General features: G+C 37.4%; 1 protein-coding gene across 2 annotated transcripts in view; it reads right to left on the bottom strand.

The window, feature by feature from the left end:
• ARHGAP15 (Rho GTPase activating protein 15) overlaps nucleotides 1–27,708 on the bottom strand; it is a 424,051-nt gene that overhangs the window by 12,443 nt on the left and 383,900 nt on the right. For both annotated transcript variants that reach the window (XM_088146524.1, XM_088146525.1), the window contains one exon: nucleotides 17,473–17,578. In XM_088146524.1, the coding sequence (XP_088002650.1) occupies nucleotides 17,473–17,578 (106 nt within the window). The remainder of the gene's footprint in view (nucleotides 1–17,472; nucleotides 17,579–27,708) is intronic.

Raw genomic sequence — 27,708 nt, 5'->3', positions numbered from 1 at the left:
ACTGGGGCAAAGTTTATATACGGACCCAGTTGTACACAAGAGCCAAACTGTGCCATTACCTTGGCCTCATAAAGTTTCAGTGTAACTGAAATATTCTGCCCTTCCCATTACTGAAAAAAAGAATGGCTGTACTGCTCCTCTGAGCCACTTAGGATAGGCAATCTAGATGGACATCTTGTCTCCCAGATTCATGAAAGGTTATACCTAGATAGTTAAAGAACTTTACTTGATCAGTGTTGTTACATTGGTAGTCCAATTGTACTCTTTTCCTTTCCTACATCAAATGTTTTGTTTTCTGGCAGTTGATTTACAATTATTGGTCTTCACATTAGTGTGAAAGTGCTTTAAAAGCTCTCCTCAACCCAATGACCAAATGTGAGAGGATGGCCATATCCTCAGCATAAAAGTGGATTGGGATATACCTCTTGGCCAGTTTAGGGCAATGAAAATCTAGGTTATTAAGGTGTGAGACTATTGAATGTATGTAAACATTTAAAAAGTAGTGGGGCAAGGACTCTTCATTGTTTAACATCCCAGATTAAGGGGACCTAATCAGTTAGTTGACCTGGAGCACTGTATCTAATTTTCAGACTGTTATTAGTTCAAAGACTAATATGTATCAGTAAAAGAAGTCTTCTACCTGTAGAGGGCGGGAAGGGGGTCAGTGTTTCTTCCAGAGAAATGTTCTGGAAATAGAATCAAAGGGTGATTTTAAATCTGGAAAGGCAACATGCAATGCAATTTTAAGGTCAAGGGTATATTTCTCTGTCCGGTGGTATAAGACCATAGTTTGATCAGTTGTGGATCTACCCTGTCTAAACCCTGCTTGCTCTTCTGCTAAGATGTTATTCTCCTCCATCCAATCATAAAGCTTTTCTTATAGATGGTTGGCAAATATTTTACTATATTTAGGAGACCAGTTGGGTGGTAGTTGGTAGGGTCTTCCTTTTGCCGTTTCTTACAAAGTGGGACATGAGTGGAGTTATCTATAAATGTAAAGAGGGCAGAAAATACATGAGCCCACCAATTCCTGTGAGTTTTAAAGACCTTGGCTGGGATATTATCACTATTAGGGGTTTTGTTTTCAGTTCTTCAATTAATTGCCTCCCCTGGATTCTGTTGGCCAGCTTGGTGGCAGCTCCGGCTTTAGGATTGATGATGTAGTGACACCTTGACCAGTTCCCTGCATCTATTGTGATCTAAAGTAAGCTTCCCATGCAGCTACAGAAAGGTGGCTTAATTTTAAGCCAACATATGCTACATGCCATTTGGGAATCACTGAATTTTATGGTGTAATCAATTGATGCCAACTTTCTATATAAGCCTTCTGTTTTTTCTCATAAATTAATTTCTTATATTGTCTTTTTTGTACTAGATTTTGAGAACTTAAAAGGTGCGGTTCTTCGAATATAAGGCAGAGCAGCTAAAAGGTTTTATCTTGGCCTGGACCCATTCTAGATCAAACCAAGATCTGGATCTGGTCTCCTTGGATGTGAATTGTTTATCCCTTCTTCCAGTAAGGGGCCCTGTGGGGCTTTAATCAGAATGTTAAATTCTGCTAACTCATTTGTTCTCCTTATGTAATAGGTTAAGGTAGGTTCGTTGTATCAGAGTGAGTGGAGTACCAGGGAAATGGCATTATTCAACTCATTTGGCTATTTGGCCCTCTTATTGTAATGTGTCCCTTCTAGATCAGTTTGCATGAAGATTTGAGGAAACTGTAGATTTAAGGTCAGTGGAATGTGGCCACCTATCTGGCCTATTCATTATCATCTGGAATGAATCTAGTAAGTTAAAGAACATTATTGGAGACAATGAAATAATAAATTGTGCTTGTGCCCAGACCCTAGTAGGTATATTTTGCAAGGCAGTTACTCTCCATCGTGCCATTTCAGAAGTTCAGTTTCAGGTGGTAGGTCATCTGGGATAAACATAAGCCAGCAGGATTAGATGCTTTTTCTTTAAGTTTGCATTTCATTAAGATGTTCTCCCCTGGATTGGGTGTGGATATATGTCACATTGTGAATTATATTAGAACAGCCCATTGAAAGAGTGATTCCAGAAAATATCAAAGAAGCTGAGAAGACTATAGAAAACCTGACAGAAGAGCGAATGTAGCTTTTTGGGAAAGCTGTAAAAGTGACAGACTAAAGGGGGAGTGTAATTAATAGTTAACAGATAATAAATACATAGAACTTCTCAATGCTACATGAGCTAAATGAAAAACATCATATGTGATATATGGCATCTTCAACTCCTTTTGACACTGATGGGTGTTCTTCGTCTTGTTCTTTGAAGATACAACATAAGGTGTGTGAGTCACTGTTCTGTATTTTACATGTCTCATCAGGTTCTAAACAGCTTTTGAGCTGCTTAATCTCATGCATTTCATAAATCTATTCTGCCAATTGCTCTTATTTGGGAAAAATGCCCATAGAATTTCATGGGCTATCTTAGAGGTACTTTTAGGAGCAGGGTGGTTCCTGTAAAAATGCCACAGACTCAGCATTATGCCATCTCATCCCGTCCCTCTTCTATTTTCCTTCTCACTTCATGAATCTCTGTCTGCATCTGTTTGCATGTGGGATGGAGGAAGAATTTGATCTGTGTGAATTTCTATACCAATTGACTTAATCTGCATCTCCTAGACAAAAGTATGGATTGGATCAGTTATCCTTCAGATTTTGCACTTTGTCCAAATGTTGTGTTCTGGGCTTAAAAATGCATTTGAAAATGCATAATTGAGGATAAAATATGATTAGGAAACAGTACTTTGAGAGAAAATATGTTCTGAAATTCATATTACATGGCAATCCATGTTGAAAAATGTGTGCCTAAATTTACATATTCAGAATAAAGCACATCTGCAAATTAATGTGGAAACTAGACAAAATGGATTAATGGAATTAGAAATGAACTCATGCAAAAGTGACACAGGTGGCTAGCAACTTACTGATTGGTATGTGTATGTGTGTATGTATGTGTGTGTATCTGTGTCTGTGTTGAGGGAGGGAGGGAGAGGTAGGTGGGTGGGTGGGTGGGTGGGTGGATGGATAGATAGATAGATAGATAGATAGATAGATAGATAGATAGATAGATAGACTCTTTGTTTATCATACACAGTGGTTTGCTCTCTTCTTGTTTGGTCCATTCATCCATGCCAATATTACTCCATCCTTTCTTTAGTTTTTCTGTACCCCAAGGTGTTAACTCTTTCATTTATCCTTGCAGTTCTCTTTCTTTTGATACTTAGGTTCTCCTTAAATTATCTGGCCTGCTTATGCATTTCCAGCACTTTCTTGTGGCTTTATTTCAATAGGTCATTGATTGATTTTTGTTGGCTTACTTCTTTTATTATAATTTCTGGGTTGCATTTTTTAAAATATTCTGCCACCTGTTTGCTTGTTTTGTTTTTGTTTTTGGTGGGGAGAGGATAATTTTGCCATTATATTATTTTTTCCTAAGTTTTTATTTTGAAATGTTAGCTGCCTGGAGTGGACAATGTTTTCAGTCAGAAAGGATGGATGGATGGATGGATGGATGGACAGATAGTGAATAATTAATTTTTTTAAACGGTCCTTTTCTTTCTTCTAAGAGTAGAGTGAGAAAAAACATAAGAACTGTAACAATTGTAAACAGAACTTCAAGGTCTTATGGGTCATCTATGTTTACACAGATATGCAAAGGTGCATGTATAAATCAAAATATATACTGGAATGAAGAGATCTTTTTCAGAGTAATAGAATATGGAAAGCAGATATATGCACTTAATTTCAGTTCAAATGGGGAAATAGTCACTTGAAGTAGGGAAAAATAGGTTTTAACCAGCAACACCTGGAAGCCTGGGAGTGAGTCAGAGCCTGTCCCCTGATTATGTTAATGGTGCTTTTTTATGATTCCCAGGTGCTGTGTTTTTATGTTTTGTATTAGATGTGTTTTTATCTATTTTATTGTAAGCCACCCAGAGTCGCATAAGTGAGATGAACAGCCACATAAATTGATCAAATAAACAAACAAACATTTAAAAGAAAAAAAGAGCACTGGTCATGTTTCAGTGCAAAGGGGCATAGTACAAAAGGAAAAAAAAAAAAAAAAAGCATAGCCAAACAAGCTTATGCATCAATATATTAATTCCAAGATTCCCAACATACAGCTAGAGACTATTATAGATGGGAAAGTTCACTTTTGCTAAATTATAAAAAAAATTAAAATGGGGATGTGACAGATTGGAGGATAAAGGGAAAAGAAATGCATTGAAGTACAGTAGTTGTAACCTCCATATTCCAGAAAAAGGGAGAAACAAAAGGCATTATGTTCTGGTTGATCATAGATACTTGGGAAACTAGGGTAGGCAAAAGCTTCTTTCAGATCTCAGCTGCTAGTCTCCATTCAATAATCTAATTAAAAATCTACTGTTTAGATTACACCGATGTGCCATATAAGGAGCTGCCCTTGAAAGTAGTCTGGAAACTGCAGTTAGTATAAACTATGGCAGACTGAAACAGTGTGTGATGATCATACTGCACTAGCATTACACAACCACAATGATTCCAAGTGCAACTTCAATCAATAAAACTGGGTTGTCAGTGTTACCCTGAGAACTCCTATTTTTAATGCCCTCCAGTACTGAACAACTCAGGACTGAACCTTTTCAGCGATGGACTCTCAGCTTCAGAATATCTTCTGTAATGCTGACTCCATTGTCTTTTCAGTACTAGGAAAAGGGATTTTTCTATGCCTTTTAACTTCCACTTTAATTGTTTCTGTAATTGGTACTGCTGTGTGTGTGTGTGTGTGTGTGTGTTTAAAAGTTAATCTTATTACTACTATTTAACTCCTGCTGTTTCCAGATTTTTAATTGATTTTTCTAGCTATCGTTTATTACTCTTGCCTTCATTTTTAACGGTTTTATTAGGCTGTATTAAAGTTTATACTAATCTGCTGTTTTAGATTTAACCTAGATTTAAATTTTTATGTAAGCCACCTTGGGAAAACATCTGTTTTGAAAGGTGGCGTGTGTATATATATATATATATATATATATATATATATATACACATACATACACACATATACACATATGTGTATGTGTATGTATGTGTGTGTGTGTGTACATACATACACATGAACATACACACACACACACACACACTATTTTATAACAAATGTGAAGGTGAATTGCAGGTTTGCAGCTCCCCAGGCAATTCCAGTACTGCAAAATGAGATGAATCTGTCTTGTGACACTACAGATGTCTCCCCACACCAAGAATTTAGAGCAAGGAAACAAAAGAAGTTACTCACATTCCTTAATTTCCCTTTCTTCACTGAGTGGGAAAGTGAAGTACCTGTGCTTCTCCTCTGTATACGCAGACAGAGGAAGACAAGGCCGTATCCATATGGCTTCTCTTTCCCGAAGGCAGCCTTATCGTCTTTCGGGAGGGCATTGGTTTCCCACACACTGGAGAACCTTCTTGGACATAAAAGAATGGAATGCTGTATAATGGGTGAGATGGATGACATCTCCTCTGTCCGTTGCTCCAAAGTGACCTAGCACTGTGGATCAGGAAAAGGTAGTATACCTTGGCCATACCAGTGAAAAGTTGGGAATAGGCACCTCTATCTTTTTCTCTTTGCTAAATGCTTGAAAGCAACCCATGAGAAATCATTTCCCTTCTTGAAGAAATATGATAAGCATCCCTTGGGGTCAGAGAGCTGAGGGGACAAGGAATGATAAGAAGCAATTAAATCAGCAATACCAAAACAGAATATAACCCTGGCAAAGTCTGTTTCCTATTTTCCATGGGGTGGTGTCGTAGATCATTGGCCATGTGCCTTTCCCAACTCTACCAGAGAGGTAGACTCAGAGAAGGCAAGGCTGGGAGAAAAATAAGAAGCGTAACACAGAAAACATGAAAACTGCCTATGGCACATGGTCACGATGGGTGGGACAACCGAACAGAATGATCAGAAATGCATCTGGGACAGATACAACTTTTAAGGGTGGGCGGATAAAGAGTTGGATGGGTTTTTACCCTAGGGAGAGAATCAGAAATGATCTAACCGACAACCAAACATGGGTTAGTGATTATTCATCAGATTTACAGTTTTCTACATTACAGTGCCATAATGACTCTTGTATGAAAGAACAAATATTTTCCATTCAAATAACATCTTGCTGGTTTTTCATCTAACACTCTAACTTTAATTATATGAAGAACATAACCTGTATCAAATTATGAAGATGTTAACATATTGAATGAGTACAAGAAAAATAAGCACCAGATTTTTTTGTTATGCTATACAGGCACACAAAGGTATAGTAAAAAAAAAAAAAAAAAAGCCTGGTTTTCTTGACCACATTGTCATAATATACATATAGAACTGCTTATTGAATCCAGGCTGTGTAGGCAACGGCAAGAACCCTGGCTCCATACCACCACAATGCAAGGCCACAACAAAGGCAGGAAAAGAACAGCCTCTTTCATTCCATGTCTCCAAATATTACCAACACAAGGGCTAAAACATTACCTCTGTCTGAAGTATATCTATGTATTCATGCATAAGGTATTAACTAGACTCTCTGAGCACCATTGCTGAAAACATTAATATATTCAAATGATATTCCAGCTACTGCAAAAAACCACTAGATCAGATAAATGTATTAAGATCTCTTCAAACAAAAGGACTCCCCCGCCCCAAAAAAGCATCCACACCCTTTCCCTTAAATATATATTAATAGGGAAGATGAATCCATGAATCATATATTAATAGGGAAGATGAAGAAGAGGTATCAGTCACAGCTTGGACTACAGAAGGGAAAACAGGGACAGTTATACTTGGAGACATACTGGTACAGAAGTTACGTAATTCAAACTCTTCAGGGAGCAAAAGGGAAGGTGGGCAAAATATGAAGCTTGCTGACTTTATGGCTGCTGTCTTTGAACTTTTTCCCAGTTCAGAATGCATTGGGACAAATCCAAGGGACTTACAAAAATCAAAAAGGGTTAGAAATTTGATTTTACCAACGGAAGTTGATTTTACCAATGGGAAATCAAAAAGGGTTAGAAAGTTGACTAACCTTATACCGGCATTCTTTCCCTTCAGTAAAATCTGTTGCCTTCATGAGAATAAATAACTACAAGCATACCTCAGAGATATTGCGGGTTTGCTTCCAGACCACTGCAATAAAGCGAATATCGTAATAAAGCGAGTCACACATTTTTATTTGGTTTCCCAATACATATAAAAGTTATGTTTACACTACACTGTAGTCTATTAAGTGTCCAATAGCATTATGTCTAGAAAGCCAATGTACACACCTTAATTAAACAATTTCTTAAAAGAAGACAACAATGAAGTTTGCTGCATTGATTGACTCTTCCTTTCATGAAAGATTTCTCTGTAGCATGCAATGCTGTTTGATAAATGCAATATCTGCAAAGTGCAATAAAGCGAAGCGCAATAAAACAAGGTGTGCCTATCCTTGCTTTAATGAAGGGGAAAGCACCTTTTCATAATGCCTATGTAGGATAGCTTAGACTGAGATTGCTTCAGAACACAAATCCTGAAAATGCTAATAAGCAAAACTGTGATACATATCTTAACTTTCATGCAGAGCAAACAGGAAGGATTGTCTCTGTAGCAGCACTAAATTACCATAAATATCATCAACTATTTATACAAAAACCCTTTTCTCCATTTGCTGGAGGTCTACAAAATATATAAAGATTATAGAATTGTGGAATTGGAAGGGACCACAAATATCACCTAGTCCAACCTCTGCAATGTGCAGGAAAACCAATTAAACCATCCTTGAGATGAATATCCATTCTCTTCCTAAAACCTCTAGAGATGAAGGAACCACAACCACCATTGTAGACTGTAGACTGTTCCACTATTATACAGAATTTACAATCCATATGTTTTTCCTTATATTTAAACAAGCCCTAGATACCTGCAAATGTTTCTAGTCCTAGTTTCTGTGGCAATGTAAAATAGTTCCTGACCATCATTCTACACATAGTTTTATACAATGTTAATGTTTTAGAAACCTGTATTTTTAAATGCAGTTTGTATGTCATTTAGGCAAGGCAGGTCAGCATAACTTGTTACCTACAGCATGAACTAGCTGTGGACTATCAGGTTCCCAATCCTCCTATTCACACTGTTGTTTTGGTCAGGCAGCAAAACCAGAAAGTATTTCAGGTTCTATAGTCCCATCTGTGGCTACATTTGAATTGGTAAGTAATGTAGTCCCAATCATACTGGGCAAAGTATTTTTGATCTGTGATGTCAAGATATTGATTGTTCACCATTGACCAGTTTCAAAAGCAAACTTGAACATATATCAAGTAAAATTACAACAGCTTTTGATGTGGACAAAGGATTATATTATAGATTCCATTCAGTGAGGTAAAATCTACTAGGAAGAAGCTGGTAGGTCCTTATGTGTTATCTTACTGAATTGCTTGAACGGTGTTTAAAGCTGTGCCTGAAACACCTAATCAAAGAAGATACCTCTTCATATGGAATTCAAGGACTGAAATTCAACCAATCATTTTAAAGATTTCTTAATGATTTCCAAGGAGTTGTTGAGCCAATTCCAGCATAACATTTTTCTCTCTCTTATGCAGAGATATACAAATGAAAATACTATACAAGAAAATGCAAACATCCACAAAGATTTTGTAAGGAGGGGTAGATTCTAGCAGATGTTTGTTCAGTCCTGGGAAAATACTTCATTGGAATTAGCATTCTATGTCAATGGCAACTTTTGACAATTACTGGATTTGCTTCTCCAGCAGTGGCCACTTTAAAATCAACCAAGTAGGTGGCCGCTTACTTCTTTTTTCACCCTCCCTTTTTGTCTTTGCTAAAGAAAGAAGAAAAGTGAAACTCTGTAGACAGCCTGTAATAATTTTGGGTGGGGAACAGTGGATCTGGAGGAGAGAGAGAGACAGAGAGAGAGAGAGAGAGAGATACAACTTTAACTGCAAATTATTAGTGGAAAAGTAGTCTCAGAAGTATGCTACATCTGAAATATTTTTTGTCACTTGAACATGTGCAGTCCAGAGCCAGCCTCCTTCTCCCATTCTAAGGGAACAAACATTTCACATTCACAGATGCTCCTAATTTGGTGTGGTTTGGAGTATAATTTAGATCAAACATACCCATGTAAATGAGTCAAGGTTTTCTTAATTAGGTGCCTCCAAAGAAAAAAACTGGGACCACATCAGTAGGTGTGGGTGTGGTACGCACAGTTCTGGAGTTTTTCCTATGACCAGAACTCAGTGCTGCTTAGGCATATCATCAACATTTCCCCCCTCCAGATTCTCAGGCACAATAATAAATCTGTATGTGGCATAGACATCAAGACGCTGCTTCAGAGAAGCTGCCTAAGAACACCATCTCTTTGGCAGATGCTGTAAAGGAGGTCATTGTGCTGTGATTTAGGTCTCTCTTCCCATTTTTTATTTTATTGCCAGCGGTTTGTTTCCTGTACAAGGAGAGTGCATTCCAGCTAAGACTTCTTAACTTTCAGACAAATATGAAGATTTGTAACTACTCATTAAAAAATGCTCATGTCTTGCCTGAGAATTTTGAAGCTTACATGGATTGTGAAAAAATAACTGTTGGCTGAGAAAAATGAAGGGACTGAAGCTGTTTCTCTTAATCCCATATTTTAATTCTGTATTAAGTGAAAAGTATTAGGATGCAATTGCTCTCTCCTCCAAGAAAGTCTAGTAACTTTGGTGCCTCTATATGGCAGAGATCACTTGATGCAAAACATTTGTTAGATAATCCTATTTTAGTACAACAAGATAAACATGCTGGAGACAATGAGATCTCACACATTTGTCAGGACAACTGCATATAGCTTGTGCGTGTATGTGGGATTTTGCTCCAAATTTGAGATCAATGGATTGAAGCCATAATTCACTTCAGTGGGAGCAGTGCTGTTGTCTGTGTTGATTCTGGAAGTGACTCTTGCATGGATGAGGTTTATAACAAAATACTTGACCTCAAGATGGCTTCAAGGATTTCTTCAATGCAGAGTAAAAATGATATAAAACAAGTTATCTTATCAGCTTTGATGGAGGAGGAAAGCTCTATTTTCATTAACAAATTAACATGACAGCTTGCTTGGTTTTTTGATTCAAAGATAATATCAAATTAGTATTTTTGAGGCTGAATCCTGAGCATTGGGGAACTTGGATTCTGTTGTTCTTTGAGTGATTCTCCTGCTTAGTTGCAGGGTCTATTGGATTTGCACTGTGCTTGCCTAGTTCTTATAGCAAAGCTGATCAATGCATGATCTGAAGAGGGATTTCTAGCAATGATCATTATGCATTGCACCTCACACTAACACTTAAGCTATAGTCCTACCAATTTCAGAAGAATCTTTCTGACTAAGCCATGGAATGGCAACCATTTGCCTCTGAAGTACTATGGAAAAATATTGAAAATGTTATACTGCGTCTGTCTTGGGTAAAACTGTCTGATACATTTGGGTCATAAGTGCTAATGCTTATGCAGAAAAACAAAAATAACTTTCATGTGCCATGAAGGTTTGAAATCCACCAACTGGAGGATGAGAACCTTGCAGGTGGTTTTGGAAGCTGCCAACATGTCATTCAAATGACACTTGATTTATATAGTAAAATGTTCCTGGAAAAATTATTTTTGCAACTTTTTGTAATTTTCCAGACCTATACATTCACAATAGAATTCTAAAAGCATTTTCACACATTATATTAATCATATCTTTTGAATTCCCAACATTTTGAAAGTTACATTGACTTCCTTTTGCTCCTAGTTCTGCATAAGTAGCATTCACCTGTGCACTTAGAGAAACTCAAAGGCATTTTACAAGTGCCATCCTACATAAACTCCATCATTCTTACAACAGAAACTAAAATATCTCTACTTCAATAATGTCTACTCACAGGGGAGTGTGGTATGCAATTTGTGACATTTTTTTATTCTATTAACATACATACAATCCTTCAGTGTTTAACCTCTTCTTTTGGATTTACATGGGGGAAGAAGGGAAGAATAACTGAAAACAAGTTTAAGATACCTATGTTGGCCTGAACCTGCTGAAACAGACTTAAGCAAATGGAAGTCACATGGATATTCTGCATTTTTCTTCCCTCCAAAATATGATAGCAATGGAAATTTTGCAGACTTTGCTAAGTGTTCCTAGCTGTCATACAATAGCTTTAATTTTTGATTTATCCACAGCATTCTGCATATCGCTGCTGAACCTGTCATCACATTGTCATTGCTTCCTTTGCCTGAACTACTGTTGCATTCTTCTTAGATGTGTGCTGTTGGCTGAGATATATAATAGGTAAAAATAAATCTCCTTTGTTAAATATAGTTTCCAGAAATAAGAACTATGCAATAAAACCAGCATAAGATATCCTGTTTTATTGCTCTAATTTCAACCATGCAGGTCCCCCCCCCCACCTTTGTGATGCCTCGAAACTATGAGGATAAAGCCAAATTTCTGAAAAGAAAAGAAAAAAAAAAGCACTTCAGTTCTGTATATGTCCAGGTTTTGTGTGAAAGCACGATAACATTGGTATTCCCCCTTTTTGCAATACGTTTTCTTTGCTCTATATCAAGGGGCAGTAAAATTGACTGAAGGCATTATTAACAGAGCAAAGAGCATCGATGGCAAGAAAGAAAAGGCTGATGACTGTCTGCCTGGCAGAAAGAGAGAAAATGCTTCGATATGCAAAGGAATGCTGCCCTGCAAGAAAATACAACTGGCTTTAAAACATAAAAAAATGGAATGAGCAAGTTTTTGAAAATCAAAGGTGAATCAGAAGGAACTGGCTTCTGCCTGGCAAAACAGTCAGATAGACCACAGGAAGTTATCCACATGATAAACCAGGAGGCAACTGTAAGCTCCCCTGACAATGTGCCTGAAAGTGACTGCCAAGAAGACAGATGCTGTGACTGGGAAACTCTCTGCCATCATTGGGCATGTGGGTTCAGTGCTTTCCGCTTTAAGAAGGGAGGAGAGGGATGAGAAGAAGATAACAGAGATCCATCCTCATCAGAATAATCAAATAGACACATCTGAATGTTGTTTGTGACTGTGAAGCAACGGATCTTTTGAGTTTACAGGACATTCAAGGGCATCTGCTGGATTTCTTCTAGTTGCAAGAAGTTAAGCAGGGGACACTTTTGTAGTATATACCCTCTTGATTTTTCATAATATTCCAAGAATTGGAAACTTACAAATCATAAAATCACTGGAGTGGAATAAATTGAAATCTACTTTGAACACATTTCTGCTTATATGAGCTACAATCAAAGTCTGAAGAGGATGGAAATGCACAAGACGTTGGAAAATGAAGCAAAGAAATGATCCAAGGAAATACTGGCTAGATGTAAGTCAGTGAGAAATGGGGTTTCTTGAAAGTTTGAAAAAAAAACGTTTTTTTTTAAAAATAGCTTCCCACTCCTTAGGTTTGCAATGATCTTAAAACTCCAAATAAATGACAGTGATTATTTAAAGGAACAACCATAAGGATTAAAAAAAGGAAAAGTATTATTACAACTTTTAATTGATTCCTTCTTCATCAGATTTCTCCCCCATATTTCTTAAAACAGTAGGGTGTGGCTGACAAATTGCAAGGCCACATTGGGATTGGCTGCCTAATGTTCACAATCATGCAAAATTCAAAATATTGCTTCAGACAGAAATAGAAGCGTACTGTGAGGAATGTATAAAAGAAGGTAGTCCTTAATGCCCCAATCTTCCAAGCTTCAAATATAAAGTTTGCAGCAACACCTTAAACTGAATCCAGAAGACAAACCAACAGTTAGTTAAACAGACATATACTGATCAAAATGCCTCCCCCTCACCAGCAATCAGACTGCTGCATTTCATATCCACTGTGATTTTCGGACATTTTTCAAGGGAAGCACTACTTAGAGTGTATTACAGCAGTCTAATCAGAACTAAAGCATGAATGACTGGGAGTGGTCATAGTTTAGTGACAAAATATGGCAAGCTAATTAGTAGCTGCTTCATAAGTTTTTAGAAAGCTGAATTTCTTTTCTGTATGTCATGGTTATTAGAAAGTCTACAACAACACTATGCATTTCTTGCCTGATGAAATCCACTTATGTGTGATTTTCTTTTTTAACAGATCTGATAAGTGATAGTGAGGACAGGAATTTGTCAATAAATTATATCATACTGGTAACATAGTAACAAAGCAAAAATAAGTTCTGCCTAAAGGGCACAATGACAACCCTTTACTAGGGTTAAATTCAATAGTAGTTATTTTTAATAGTTAAAAAAAGCAAAAGAGAAGAAATAAGATCTGATTTATCCAACAAAGAGAAGGCAACGTCTTTCTAATAACACTTACATGTTATTACTGATACAGGTCAGATCTAATTGATCTCATAATATTTTATTTCAGATAAAGTTAGTAGCTGTATCTTTTGTTTTTTATTCTAATATAAATGATAGAACTCAGCCTAGGTGGAGATTTCATATTGGGAGGGCTTTAATGTTTTGGTTCTTGCTGGAGTCCCAGTTGAAATCAATTTGTTTCAAGAGATCACTTCTGGAAGTGTAAATAGCAGGGCAAAAATAGTTAATTTGGAATAGGATCCTCAAGAGGTCAAACTATAAATCAGTGGTTCTTAAACTGGGGATATCCTGGGGGGGGGGGAATAATGGAGCAATTTGTAATTGCTAAACAATAGAGCCTGTTTTTTTGGGGGGGGGGTAATGACATTGTTTGAGACTGGGAAAAGGGGTAATTGGGTCAAACAATTTAAGAACCACTGCTACAAATCCTTTGTATCCCCACCTGGGGATCTGAATCTAGATTGTAGCAGCTCCTTATCTCTGTGGCTGAATTGGTGGTGGGGTTCTTGTCTGATGGTCCTGGGGGACTTCAACCTGCCTTCTTTGGGCCTGGAGTTGGTGATGGCTTGGCAGTTCTCCATCACAGCAACCATGGAGTTGATCCAGCTTATTAAGTGCCCCACTCATAGTGGATATCACACTTTACATCTAGTTTTTGTCTCGCAACAATGGCAACATGCTCTAATGTTGGGGGATGTTGCCATGGACAGATCACTCCCTCTTGGCCCTGCAGTTCTCTGTAACCACCCACCGCTGATGGACCCTATGGAGCTTCAGAGGGAACTTGGGGTTATTCCCAAAGCTCTGGTGCATGATTCAGCCAGGACCTTAGTCACAGCCTGGAATGAGCATGCAATGACAGCCTTGGGCGAGACAGCACTTATGTGGACTCTGTGACTGTGAATCCCATAGAATCCTCTGGCTTATTGTGGAGCTCCAGGAGAGTGATTTAAGATGTGCCTAGAATACTGCTGGAGAAGGTCAGAACAAATGTGAGCCACCCAGGGTTAAGTTGTATAAAATGGGCAGCCATAAAAATCTTTTAAATAAATAAATAAATACACTTAAACTAAATGAAGAGTAGACAGCACTATCTTTCAGATATTGGTTAGGATTTACAGAATTTGTAAGAGCAGAGTCAAAACAAAACAGAACAACAACAAAAAGAGAATAAATGTATGTGGAACTTAGAGAAGATGTGCAGTTTATCTAAGAGAAGCAGAACATTTTCTTAAATGAGCCTTACTGCATCTCTCAAGCCTTTGAAATGTTACCATCAGAGTGGAGAGAATGAAGGATTGGTGTGATTAGTATGATAGGATAAATCCTTATTGCTACACACTGGCAAGGACCCCACTGATATTATTAAAACTCCAACTATTGATGAAGGGCAGCTGTCCCTTCCACCAGCTCCTTCTCCAGCCTTCTCACTTTCTTCTTCCTTTTTCCCATTTGGTTCATCCTGGTGATGATCATGCTTATAAACAGTAACAGCAATCATTGTGAGTTTCTTTGTCCCTTCTAGTTCACCAATTATGGCTGGTTTAACTAATCCTTTATTTCTTCCTCACCATCCAGTCCCATCTAATCCATCTCAGAGAATAAGAACAGATAGAAAAGTAAAGGTCAACTGAACTGGCTACTCTTCTTCACTGTTACTATCAAATTTAAGCTGATGAATAGAAAATAGGAAGTAGTAGCAAAAGAGAAGGGACTTAAGTAAGCTCCAGGTAGAGAGTTGATTTTTTACTGAGTAGAGAGTTCAGTTGAGGGGGGAGGGGGACATAGTTGAATTCTTGCTTAGTTCTCACTATTAGAGAGAAATCAAGTAAGCTGGATTAACATTCTTTACTGTGTGAGAGAGATAAATACACCTAAGAGGTATTTTTAGCCTGAATGGTGAAGAAGCTGCATTAAAAGCAACTTTGAGAGTTCAGTGCTCTTTCAGAATCTGAACCAGGATTAGCAGTTATGCTAATGAGAAGAAGTATTTTTGGCTTGTTAGTTAGCTAGGTGCCATCAAGTCTAGTTCACTCCTGGTGAATGTATGGATAAATGATTATCATCTTGACCTATTCTCAATAATAAGTCACTATCTGTCTATTCTTGACCCCAAGAAAGAAAACCATCTATCATCTTTATTTCTTTGTTATTCACGGTACATTCACAAAACATGTAGACTGATATTACCTTTGTCTTCTTTAGTATCAACCTATATTTTTCCCTTTTATTTTCATTAGAAACTTTTCTATATGTTGTTTACCTCTGATTAAGAAAGTGGTATAGGTACAGATATAGATATATGAATCAGAATCTACAACATATACATAGATGTGGGACAAAAATCAGTTTCTATTCTTTTTCACTTAAACTAAACTAAACCTTGTAGTGGTGCCACAGATTATTTATCATTTCAGAAAGTGGACAGCACCAAACAGTTGATTACAGTAGATATAAATGTGTATTGACAGTTACTGGATTAAACTGTGGGTTCAACTATTCTTTCTATTTAATACTTTGTTCTTATTTCTACTAAACTATATTTACTTTCTAGGATAGAAACTCAAGACATATGAATGTTGCTGAAATTTAGCAAGTTTGATCAAAGGGACATTAAGAGGTATTTCAGAGTTTTGACCATTGGTGCATCTAGTTTCAATTATAATACCTACACTGACTCACAGTGATTTCCAGGGTTTCAGACTAGAGAATCTTTTTCAGCCCCAAGTGCACATGCCAAATGATGAACCTGAATCTTTTGCATATAATTAATGCATTTGAGTTCCTTTGAAAATAGATGTATAGAATTACAAATCATCATAACTGTTATCACTGTTAAGATATGTGTTTGTATGTTTGTATTTGTCATCAAATGGATATCAGGTTAGTCAGTTAATTGATTAAAGCTCATGCAATTGTTTAAGATTTCTTTGATAGGGTGAATATGCTATTATCCAGAAAGTAAGATTAGATGCTAACTTCTGTTAGTGACTTCTCTCACTGGAGGCTGATGAATATTATACAGTTAGAATACTGTGGATTGGATCCAAAGGTGCAGTTTTGCATGCAAATACGTATTTTGCTCATGAAAGCCCCCTTATTTCTTAATTATGTACATTAGACTGCTAAGAAGGAAAGTGTAGACAAATTCAAGTATGTCCCACTTCTACTGCTTAGAATCTTCATAACATAAAGGTTCTGTAAATTCTTGTATAAGGTTTTGTACAAATATTTTCTGAACCACACTAGTAAGTTTGTTTTTTCTTTTAGCTCAGGGTATTTTGAATTTGACCTATAGGAAATGGATCCATATATATAGGTCAAATGGATCCATTTCCTATAGGTCAAATTCAAAATACCCTGAGCTAAAAGAAAAAACAAACTTACTAGTGTGGTTCAGAAAATATTTGTACAAAACCTTATACAAGAATTTACAGAACCTTTATGTTATGAAGATTCTAAGCAGTAGAAGTGGGACATACTTGAATTTGTCTATACTTTCCTTCTTAGCAGTCTAATGTACATAATATATACATGTATACATATATACAATATATAACTAATAAACTCTCTGGCAACAAACAAAAACAAAACCTTTGTGTTTTCTATTTCTAAATTAACTTCAACTTTCAAATCCTTGGCTTGTTTTCTAGGGGAAAAAACTGGCCAGGGAGTGGGGAGGAGTAAATATTCACAATCCTAAAGAAATATACTGATAAACAGCGGCAAAGAGTCATCTATTAATACAAGACAATGTTTCACTGTCGTATACTCCATATATACATGAGGCTAAGGAAGATGGCAGTTCTGGCTGCATTTGTCCTTTCCTATGCCAAAATCGGCTTAGAGTGATATTAAATACGCCTTTCTGTTTAACTTCCTTCTGTCTGCAATCTAGTATGGGACGATCTTCAAAAATGTAACATATATCACACGATCACTTGATAGGATCTGACTATGCACTGAAAAAGTACAGTATTGAAACAGTACAGCATGTTGCTCAAAGACAATCTGCCATTTTTGTTCCTAATTCCCAACTTATTTTAAAGCTTCATAGCTTTTCCACTTACTTTTGTAGATGTGCAAACAATATTTTCATGGTGTCATAGTTTGGCCTGGGCAATCTCTGTACGAGGTCCTTTATGGCTTTCACTTGGCTATCATGTTCTTGGATTTCTGAAAGAAGAAGAAGAGTTATGGGTGTTATAACGGTATTTGACTGTCTAGAGTACTGCTACTGTTGCTGTGTTTGAAACAGACAAAGAATACGACCAGAAGGTTATTTGCAGCTGAAGCATCCCTGTTTTAAGCATTATTTTCCAATGGAGTGTGTTCACATTTGTACGAATGAAAACCTCATGCACACTGAGATTTCAAAGTCCTCTGACTCACCACAGCCTCCTGAAGCTTCTGTCCCTCGATGTCCCCTCAAGTTGGGGAATGGGGACTCTCAGATATTGCTGGAGCTGCAGCAGTGCACTGCAGCTCAGAATGATGCCCCAACCTCTGATGAAGCGGACTGAGATCCATGAAAGCTGAGGCATAATCATGGTGTGCAACTGATGCTATAAGACCTAGTTGTTTTTCCTGCTGATGACAAACACAGCTAGTCTTTGGAAGTAAGAAGGGGAACTGTCTAAGATGGGTCTGAGGTAGCAAATGCCAGGGTGTAACTTGTCATGCCATAATCTCATCTCATGACTTTCCTGAGGAAATACTTTTCTGGCCTAAATGGGCTACAGTGACTTAAAAGGATAGGAAACTATTGGCTTATGCTCTTTCAACCAACTGGAAATATACAAGCACCTTCTCTGATAAGATTAGATTATTTGAAAAACACGAACAATTCCCCATATACCTCATCTCTCTTTCAACCTAGAAAAATAACACATGATTTTCATAGATTACCCACACATATCTATGTACATGCACAATCCACCCACTGGGTTTTCTCCCATCCAAATATAAATGAACAGGAAAACATTTGATTGTGTCACAAGAAAGAACTAATATTAAGTCATTCCCCTGCTCATTACTGACTACATTTTCTATTGAAATAAAATTAAATCATTCCTTCACTAAGTTTTAATTGAGACATTAGACAAATTTTAGCAGGTATTCATACTATAGCTTATTCAGTTTAAGTTTTTAACTTTGTAAGTCATATTGCAAGTTATGGTGGAGAAAACCCTGTGGCATTTTTCAATCTTACCTCATAAAGCTATCTCATCATCCATGGGTCCATGAGGTACCAGAGGCTTTGGTTTCAAGGAAGTGATAAATACAGCTAATATCACTTCAGACTGCAGCTAGGAATCTCCATAACTGAATACTGCTGGATCAAGAAGAAAAGCCCTGCACACATCAACTGCTAGCTGATCACAATAGTTTTCTTTTCCAAGACATTCATTTTTACATGGAAAGGAAGTTTCATGTAGAAGTCACGTGAATGTGCCCTCAATATGAAGTGATGTGGTTAATATTCAGATTATGACCTCAGTACAACTTAGGCCAGGGAAGTTATCCTTGCCTATTGTGTAAGCTTATAAGCTTTATTTCCATGCTCTCTAATGATCAGTTCTTCGTTGTGCTGATTTTCTTAGTTCACATCTGTCCCTTGCCTGGTATCCCTTCCATCATTTCATAACTGCCTTTTTGTAGAAAACAATTAAGTCAGTAATGAAAGAATGTGAGATTGAGACCTATAATCGCTTTTGTGATGTGAAACTTATTTTAATGTTGTGATAATGACACTGCTGCTGACTGACTTAGGATAAGCATACTTTTATATGATTAATGGCTTCAGGTCTTAAAATATGGTTTCTGAGTAAGATATTTGCATGAGATGTTGAAGCACGTATAACTGTGCTTTCATTTTGCAAAAGATAAGATAAAATAAATGTTCAAGGTCCCTGACATAGGGAAACAGTTTTACATGCTGCAGGTTTTAGATAACCTGGATCTTGTGACTGGCTTTATTTTGCTTAGTTCTCCTACTCTGGAAAGATTTTGAGAGTTCCAGTATGGAAGAGGTATTTTCCCACAACAGAAATATACAGGATGCTTTTGGTTGACCTTGCCTCATCATTGTAATTAGAATATAAGTATCACGCTATATAATAATTTGGCATAAAGTTTAAAAAATGGAAAAAAAGGCATATATGAAAGACAGAATATCAAGAAATAACCTGAATCTGTAAGGAAGGGGTCGGGAAGGCTAAGACTCAGAATGAGCAAGGCTTACAATAAATACCAAAAATAACAAAAAAGGTTTATTGGGGTATATGCAGATAAGACTAGAAAACAGTCGGTCTGCTGATTGGAGATGATTGCATGATGGTGATGGACAACAGGGAGAAGGCTGAACTGCGAAATTCCTGTTTTGCATCTGTCTTTTTGTAAAAGGAAAAAAAGTGGGCAACCAGTCAAAAAGTGCACCATGGGGACATGAGAGAAATGCAGGTCAAAATAGGCAGGGAAATGGCAAGAAAATGCCTAGGGGCTTTGAATGAATTTGTTGCCAGGGCTGGAGGGATTACATCCCATGGTGCTTAAGGAATTTGCAGATGTAATCTCAGAACCACAGACTGTCATCTTTGTGAACTCCTGGACTACAAGGTGTCAATAGATTGGAGAAAAGCTAAGATTGCCCAGTGTTTAACAAAGGGAAAAAATTAAACCAAGGAAATTACAAACCAATCAATAGGAAAAAACCTAGACAAGATAATCAAGGAGTACGTTTTCAAACACCTAGAAAGGAACAAGATGATTACCAGAAGCCAGCATGTGTTTGTTAAAAATAGGCTGTGCCAGACTAATCTTACTGCCTTTTTGACCAATTGACTAGATTAGCATACCAAGGGAATGGAGTGGATATATTGTACCTAGATTTCAGCGAAGCATTTTATAACAATTGACCATAGCCTTTTTATTCATAAAATCAAACACTCTGGGATGGATAGTCCCACTACCAGATGGATTCACAATTGATTGAACAACCATACTCAACATGTGGTCCTTAATGGATCTAGGTCTACATGGAGAGAGGTATGGAATGGTTACCTCAGGGTTCTTTCCTGTGCTTAATGCTCTTCAGCATTTTTATAAATGATTTAGATAAGGGGTTAGAAGGAATGCTCAGCAGATTTGTAGATAACACAAAGTTGGTGGTAATGTAGGAACTGCTAACATTTCAGAAGGATTAGGGTCAAAAGGATCTTTATAGTCTTGAATATTGAGCTTTTCCCAACAAAATGACAAGAAATGTAAGGCTCTGCACTTAGATAAGAAAAAAATCAGATGTACAGGTACAAGACAGGTGGTACCTGTCTCAGCAGTAGTACTTGTGAGAAGGATCTGGTGTTATAAATCAAACATAAGCCAATAGCATGCTGCAGCTGCCAAAAGACCCAATGCAATCTTAGACTGCATCAACAGAGGTATAATGCTGAGGTCAGGAGAAGTGATAGCTCCACTCTAGACTGTACTGGTCTAGAATACTGTGTCCAAGTTTGGTCACCACAATACAAGAAGAATTCCAAGGACTTGGAAAGAATGCAGAGAAGAGCAACAAAGATGGTGAGGGGCTTGGAGCTTAAATCTTATGAAGGATGGTTCAAAGAACTGGGTATGTTTAGCCTAAAGAAAAGAAGGCTAAGGGGAGACTTGATAGCAGTCTTCCACTACATCAAGAGCTGTCACAGGGAAGAGGGTATGGATTTTGCCATAGTGCCTGAGGATAGACAAGAACCAATGTGTGGAAGCTTTACACAAAGAGATCCAAACTCAGAATAAGAAGCAATTTCCTGACCATGAGAGCTATTAAGAATCACCCTAGAACAGTGTTTCTCAACCTTGGCAACGTGAAGTCCATACATCTTCATGTTGCCAAGGTTGAGAAACACTGCCCTAGAGTTATGAGTCCTCTATCACTGAAGGTTTTCAAACAAAGTTTGGGCAGCCATTTGTCTGGCATGGTCTGAGCATTCTGCCATGGGAAGAGGGTTGGATTAGAAGATTTCCAAGGTCTCTTCCAACCTATGGTTCCAGATAAAAACAGTAAAACTGCAATTAGACAAAAGCAGAAGTGAACACCTTGGATCTTCTCCCATTCATGTCAGAGGAAGAAAGAATGATGCAAACAATGTATCAAGGGCATGACTAGCCTTATTCTCATAACAATAATTCCCATTATGGCTGAACAGCAGAAGGCCAATGAGAATGTAGAACATGAGCTCAATGATCAGTTTATCTGTGGTTACAAAAGGAAAGGCAAACCTGGCCATAGACCCTAGACAGGTTGTGCTGATTTGTGCCCTCTCCCTTCCTTACTCAGCAGGCATCACAACTGCTAGCTAATCTCTGAGGAGGTTTTCTCCATTGCCAGTTCTATGTTGGACTTATATAACATGGTGATTTGAAAAACTGGGAAGTACAGGAACATCCAACTGTGTCTTACATACTCTTACATGACAAGATTATGTTTGAGCTTAAAGTTCATTTCCCCCCTTATTTTTAGGGGAGGAATATATGAATTTGCCCTGCTTCTCCAGAGGAGTGGGGACTGCTGTTTCTAGTTCCACACCTCAAAGCTACATGGGCCAGGAAGTGGTCCTGTCAGGTTTCTGTCCCCATCCCTGTTTTCCCCTGCAGTTTTCCAGAAGGCAAAGAGGCTGTGAGATCCCTATCTCTTTCCTCTACTAGGGTTATGAATAGGATGCCAGGTAAAGGCATCCATCCAGAAGATAGGTGGTGACAGCATTAATTACTAAGCACCCCACCAAGGTGGAAAGGTGAGGCAGGATGTATAAACCCACAGAGCTTCTGGTAGAGGAGGTCTGAGACTTCTAACCTTCCATGTTATGGGCTTAGTCTACAATACTAAATGCATGTGACTGATAGCTTGCAGTGAAACCCAGGTTCATCATACCTTCATACAGTCATTTCTGTAATATTGCACATTGTCATTTCAGTCATCCAAGTTTCATGTGGGGATGATCTCAACCCACGGACTGAAAAGGAAATTCGGTCATATAAATACATTCCTACTCTCTCCTCAGCATGTGCTCAATGATCTAGTCATATTAATAGTTGTTAGATATAACGAGTCATGTACATAATATAAAGTGCATAAATATTTATTATTTTGGTTCTCGGTTTCTCTCTCTCTCTCTGTTTTCTGGAGGGGAGGCAGCACAAGTGATTATCAGCCACCTTTAAAACAAAAACAACGCTCTTGAAATATTTTGATAGCAATTCCACACAGTGCAAGACTAAAAAAAATAGCTGCCCTCCTATAAAAGCTTTGTTATGCTTTTTATTACCTAAAAACTATTCCACTGGAAAGCGTGGCAACATGAACTTTAAAGGAGTTAAATGCATTATTTAGAGGGGCTCAAAGATCTCCATATAGGATCAAACATTTCTGTGACAAAATGACCACCCCTGAGACTGTTTAAGCTTTTGTAGATTGAGAAATGTGGGAGATACTGCCTGTTCTGCCCTTGGCCATCCCATCAACACCCAGAAAAGGTGTGAATCTGACTGAAGAATTTGAATGCCCAGCAACATTCAAACTGACTTTTTTTTTTTTTTTAAATGACAATTTATCATTTTCTGGCTGAAAAAAAAAAGAAGCTTTATTCCCAGTGAGTGCAACTAAGACGGATAATTTGTTTGTTTGTTTTTTACAGCTCAAGACCAAATTTTAAAACATAACTATATATCAAATATAAAACCACAATAAGCATGTACAGGAAAGCCTGCAACAATTAGTAGTGTGAGGCATGAGGTGATTTCTTCCATCCATGGCTATTAGAAATTTGGCAGCCTTTTTAGAAACGGCTGAAGTTTGGCCTCCTAGGGGGAAAACAATGGCTTCCTGCTCAAAAGAACAGTTAAGATTTGTAACAATTGGAGTTATAAGTTCTGCTTTCCATTTAGTATGTAATGGGCACTCTAACAGTACAGGACATGCAGACTTGACTGCTGTGTTGGAATATATACAGATAAGGTTTTCATAAGGGATGCTGATGAATCTGCCAGTTGTCACCCTAATATGTAACTCAAACTGGGGTCAAGGTGAAAAGTTTTCTGTGTGAGATGTTAAAAAAGTATCTTGGGTTGACCAAGGTTGATTTAATTGTTTTCTTAAGGAGGATTCAGACCTATCTAATAAAGTAAAGTGAACCAAAGTTGTTCCCCAGAGAATTTGCTTTACCACTATCTGAGGTGGCATAGCTTCAGATGGACCCCAAATGAGATGAGCCTAATTCTTAGCCAAATAAGAGAGTTAAGGGTGAAAAAAGAAACCTGGGCTATGGCCTTAAGACTGAATAACTTCTAAACTGGAAACATCCTTATAGGTACACAGCTGTATGTCAAATAACATTGAACCCCAAATGAAGGTCTTAAGTAGTTTAATAGTGTGCAGCTAAGATTTAATCATAGATTGTATATTAGGATGATTATAATGATTATGGTGAAGATGGTGACAATGTGGTAAAATATTAAGGTATTGGATCAGGAAAGGAGAGATCCAGATTCAAGTTGATTCTCAACCACAGAAGCTCTGTCTCAGCCCACCCTACTCAATAGGACTGTTATTGGGAGGATAAAATTCCAGGAATGACTACTATGTACATTGCCTTTTGCTCCTGGAAGAGAGGAGGAGGAGGAGGAGGAGAAAGATAGGTAGTACTAATAACAGTACTATTAAGTTTAGATCTATGTTTGATGTTAATTGAGTATATTTTAAATTTGGATATTTTTCTGAAAGTTTCTAAGACCATTTTGGTATTGACTGACTGCTACAATTCCTTGGCTGCCAAATGGAGCTATTACTTGGTGATCATCCACTTCTGTAAAATATATCACCAATGCTTGCCATGGGAGACAAGAAAATTGTTATGATTTGATCCTGACTTCTATGAAGAGAATAAAGTTCCTATTCAGGAACAGAATAGGAACTCTATTCTCTTTCCCTTTTTGTTTAAGAACTCTTGGAGGAAAATGGTGGAAGTGGTATAGGATCATCTCTATTGGTGGGAGAGAGTATAACTTTAGATGGCAGAATAGAAGACCACAATTCAAATATTCCTTGTACATTTAAGAACTAGATTGCATTTACCACTGATCAGTATAAAATACATTCTAAATTGTTGAAATAATAATAGTAATTAGTGCAGGGCTCAACAAACTTTTCAGACTTTCTTTTCCTGTGGACGCCAAAATAAAGGAACAAATTATTTTTTAAAATAGCTCCAATTTCACAAAACTGCCAAATCTCTTGAAAAATGTGGTAATCTTGCACAAAATCTTGTGATCAAATTTTGGGGCCATCTCACATGTTTTGTGCCAGAATTAATTAAAACACACATACACACACACACACACTCATTTATTCTGGAATACTGCAGACAGTAATTGAGTGTGTCTCATGCACACAACAGAACTTGCAGGTGCTGCAGTTCTAACCTCTGGGTTAGCATTTATTACCCCCCGCTTTCTGGCAAGAGTTCCCTCCATAATTTGCTTCTAGCTTAGAACATACCCTGACAAAGAAGGTGAAAAATAACTGATTCATTCCTAGGGCTTGGAAGGAATGTTGTATAACTCTGTTTTATGAATCAACATATTCGTTAATTGTTATCTGACTGAAAAAGAAGAAACACTTGCAACATGTGGTAACTTTAGTCAGCATTTCTGAACTGGGAAAGATAAACACCTCTGCCTGGTTCTGGCATTTATCAGTCATGAGATATTATTACCACATAGGCTCACAGCATGGTTACTGTTATCATCAGGGGAAAAAAAGGGAGCTAATCTTAATGGTTTGTAAAGCTGTTACCTGCATTGGTCTGACATTTATCATGATCATCTTACCACATGGGTCCTCCTAAGCAAAGGTATTTTATCTGGAATGGACATCACTATGAATTATTATTTTGCAGCTAGGTAGAAAATTGTATGTTGTAGATACCTTTTCTCATTATAAATCACAGTCACACTTTACCATTTCCCACACAAAGATGCTGAGACCAGGCGTTTTGCTACGACACTCTTTTACAGTTCCATGAAAATATTGGATATTCTTTCATTAGAAAGGATGATACTGTTCTCAGTATAAGAGGTGTTTTTTGTTTTGTTTTTTTAAATAGTACATCACAAAAATGACTTCAAGAAAAAAAGAACAAATTGGTACTATGAAAACAGGCTTTGCTTAATGGAACAATGTTGATCTGCTGATTCATGTGGAATGCGGGATGGGGAGGAGAGAAAGGCATAATCTTGTTCTTGCAAGCAACTTACTAATGGTTTTCTTAACCTTTCTTTACTTTCTCCAGGGGTTGAAGATCTGCACTTGAATGTCATAAAGCCACAGGTCACCCTTGAATCCTAGTTATTAATGGTTACAGAGTACACATTTGTGACTATCATATTCAAGCATGGCAAACCCCCTCAATGATTCATCTGAGTTTTTGATTGAAATGGATTACTCCAAAAGCTTCCTAAAGCCATCTTTATATCAAACTTATAAGAAGGGAGGGAAAGAAATTTCATATGTAACCCACTACTGTAAGGCAAGTGATTTCTAATGGAGCTATTTGTACAGAATAGAGCATGCAGGATTACAAATGTAGACCGTCAATCTTCTGTAGCTAACAAGTGCTCTGTCTCCATAAATGATACTTCCAAACATCAGTTTTCTTACTGCAAACCACTTTGTTACTGAACAGGAAATCTACAATTCTTGTATAACATCCTCTTATTAGGAATAGCCTAATAAGCCTGACATAAATTCCTTATGTTGCAAGGTAGTCGAATTTGACCTCTGCCTCCAGTTTCAGCCCTGCTGCATTATTCATGGTTGAGGGACTTGATGTCCTTTTACCCCTCTACCAACTCCTATTTACAAAGAACTTTCAGAAAACATGAATACATGTTTAATGTTCATTTCAACACTTAGGACCTTGGATTTTTGCACCACTGTGCCTCAATAGTATTTTATTTTCAATAGTGTGCAATTATCAATTGTGTTAGGTCACTTTATCTCTCCCTCCCTGCCCCATTCTTCTCACTTTTGAATATTTGTTTTACATCACAGTCATCATTTACCCTGCCAAAAAACTTTTTGCATGACTCTTCCTTTCATCTATTAATCTCTCTCATTAGCTTCCCCTATCAAATAAAAAGAGAACGAACCAGGTTGCAATTCTGAGTGCTAGAGAAAATGTGAGGCTTCTGATGCTGGCTACAACCAGGCATAGTGTTGGGCAGACGCTCGGCAAGCTCCCCCACTGCGCCGCTGTGTAAGGTTCCCTGCTGGTATGTTTGCTATAGTTTTAATGTCTGTGAAAAATTCTGAGGCAACTAAATTATGCTCTGCCCTTTTGGATGTAAATAAAACTTCCAATTTAGACAATCTCTATTGCCCTTACTCAGTTTCGGTCATTCTACGCCAGCCTGATTTTTTAAATATATTCCCTTCCTCCCAAATCTTTTACCTTATGGGAAATGTTGCTAAAACAGAAGGCATATTTGGTTATTCCAGCTGACCTCCGTAAGTGGGAATAAGCTTTCTCTCTCTTTCTCTCCTTCTCTCTCTGATAAATACAGACAAAACATACAGGCAGATAAATAAAGATATGTAAGAATAGAAATATAGATCTAATTATTTTGCTACCTAATCTATTATTAATTTTGGCTAAAGTTTTAAAGTCCTCATTGTAACCATTATTTTACAGTATCAACTCTATTACACACAAACAAACATATATATGCACACTGATACACATACATGGTGACTTTTTTTTAAAAAAAATCTGCCTTGATGTCCCTAACTTCAGTTATATCCACTCTTTAATTAATTTACTTTTTATTCATGCTACCTCCTCAACCACCTCCCCAGAAGACTGGGAGACAGAGGAAAAGGTTGCAACTTGTCATGTTATAACACATCAATTGTGTCTCATAAAAAGGAGTTTTCCCATGAATATTCATAAATATTTTTCAGTCCATTAGCAAGACTTAAGACAATGAGTTTCTAACTCTATTCCATTTAACTAATATGTATGTGAAATGAATGGACTAATTCCCCACCCCTCCATCCTTGGAGTACTTAGAAAAGTTAAACTTTACTGTCTAAACCTCCAGGTGCTATCATTTGAGAAAAATAACCAATAATTGTCATTTTTTTACATATTTGATGGGACTGATTATACAATGTGCAACTCTAAATGGCTTATAACACATTGTAGCATGGTTCCATCCCATTGGCTACAGTAGGGTGCAGGCAGATGGATGAC

This window comes from Python bivittatus, unplaced genomic scaffold (genome assembly GCF_059951505.1).
Source record: "Python bivittatus isolate LINGU-HERP-01145 unplaced genomic scaffold, Pbiv_v1 ctg000480_np1212, whole genome shotgun sequence".
Classification (NCBI taxonomy): domain Eukaryota; kingdom Metazoa; phylum Chordata; class Lepidosauria; order Squamata; family Pythonidae; genus Python; species Python bivittatus.
The sequence above is the reverse complement of the archived record's forward strand: the minus strand, read 5'-3'. Positions and strand labels throughout refer to the sequence as shown.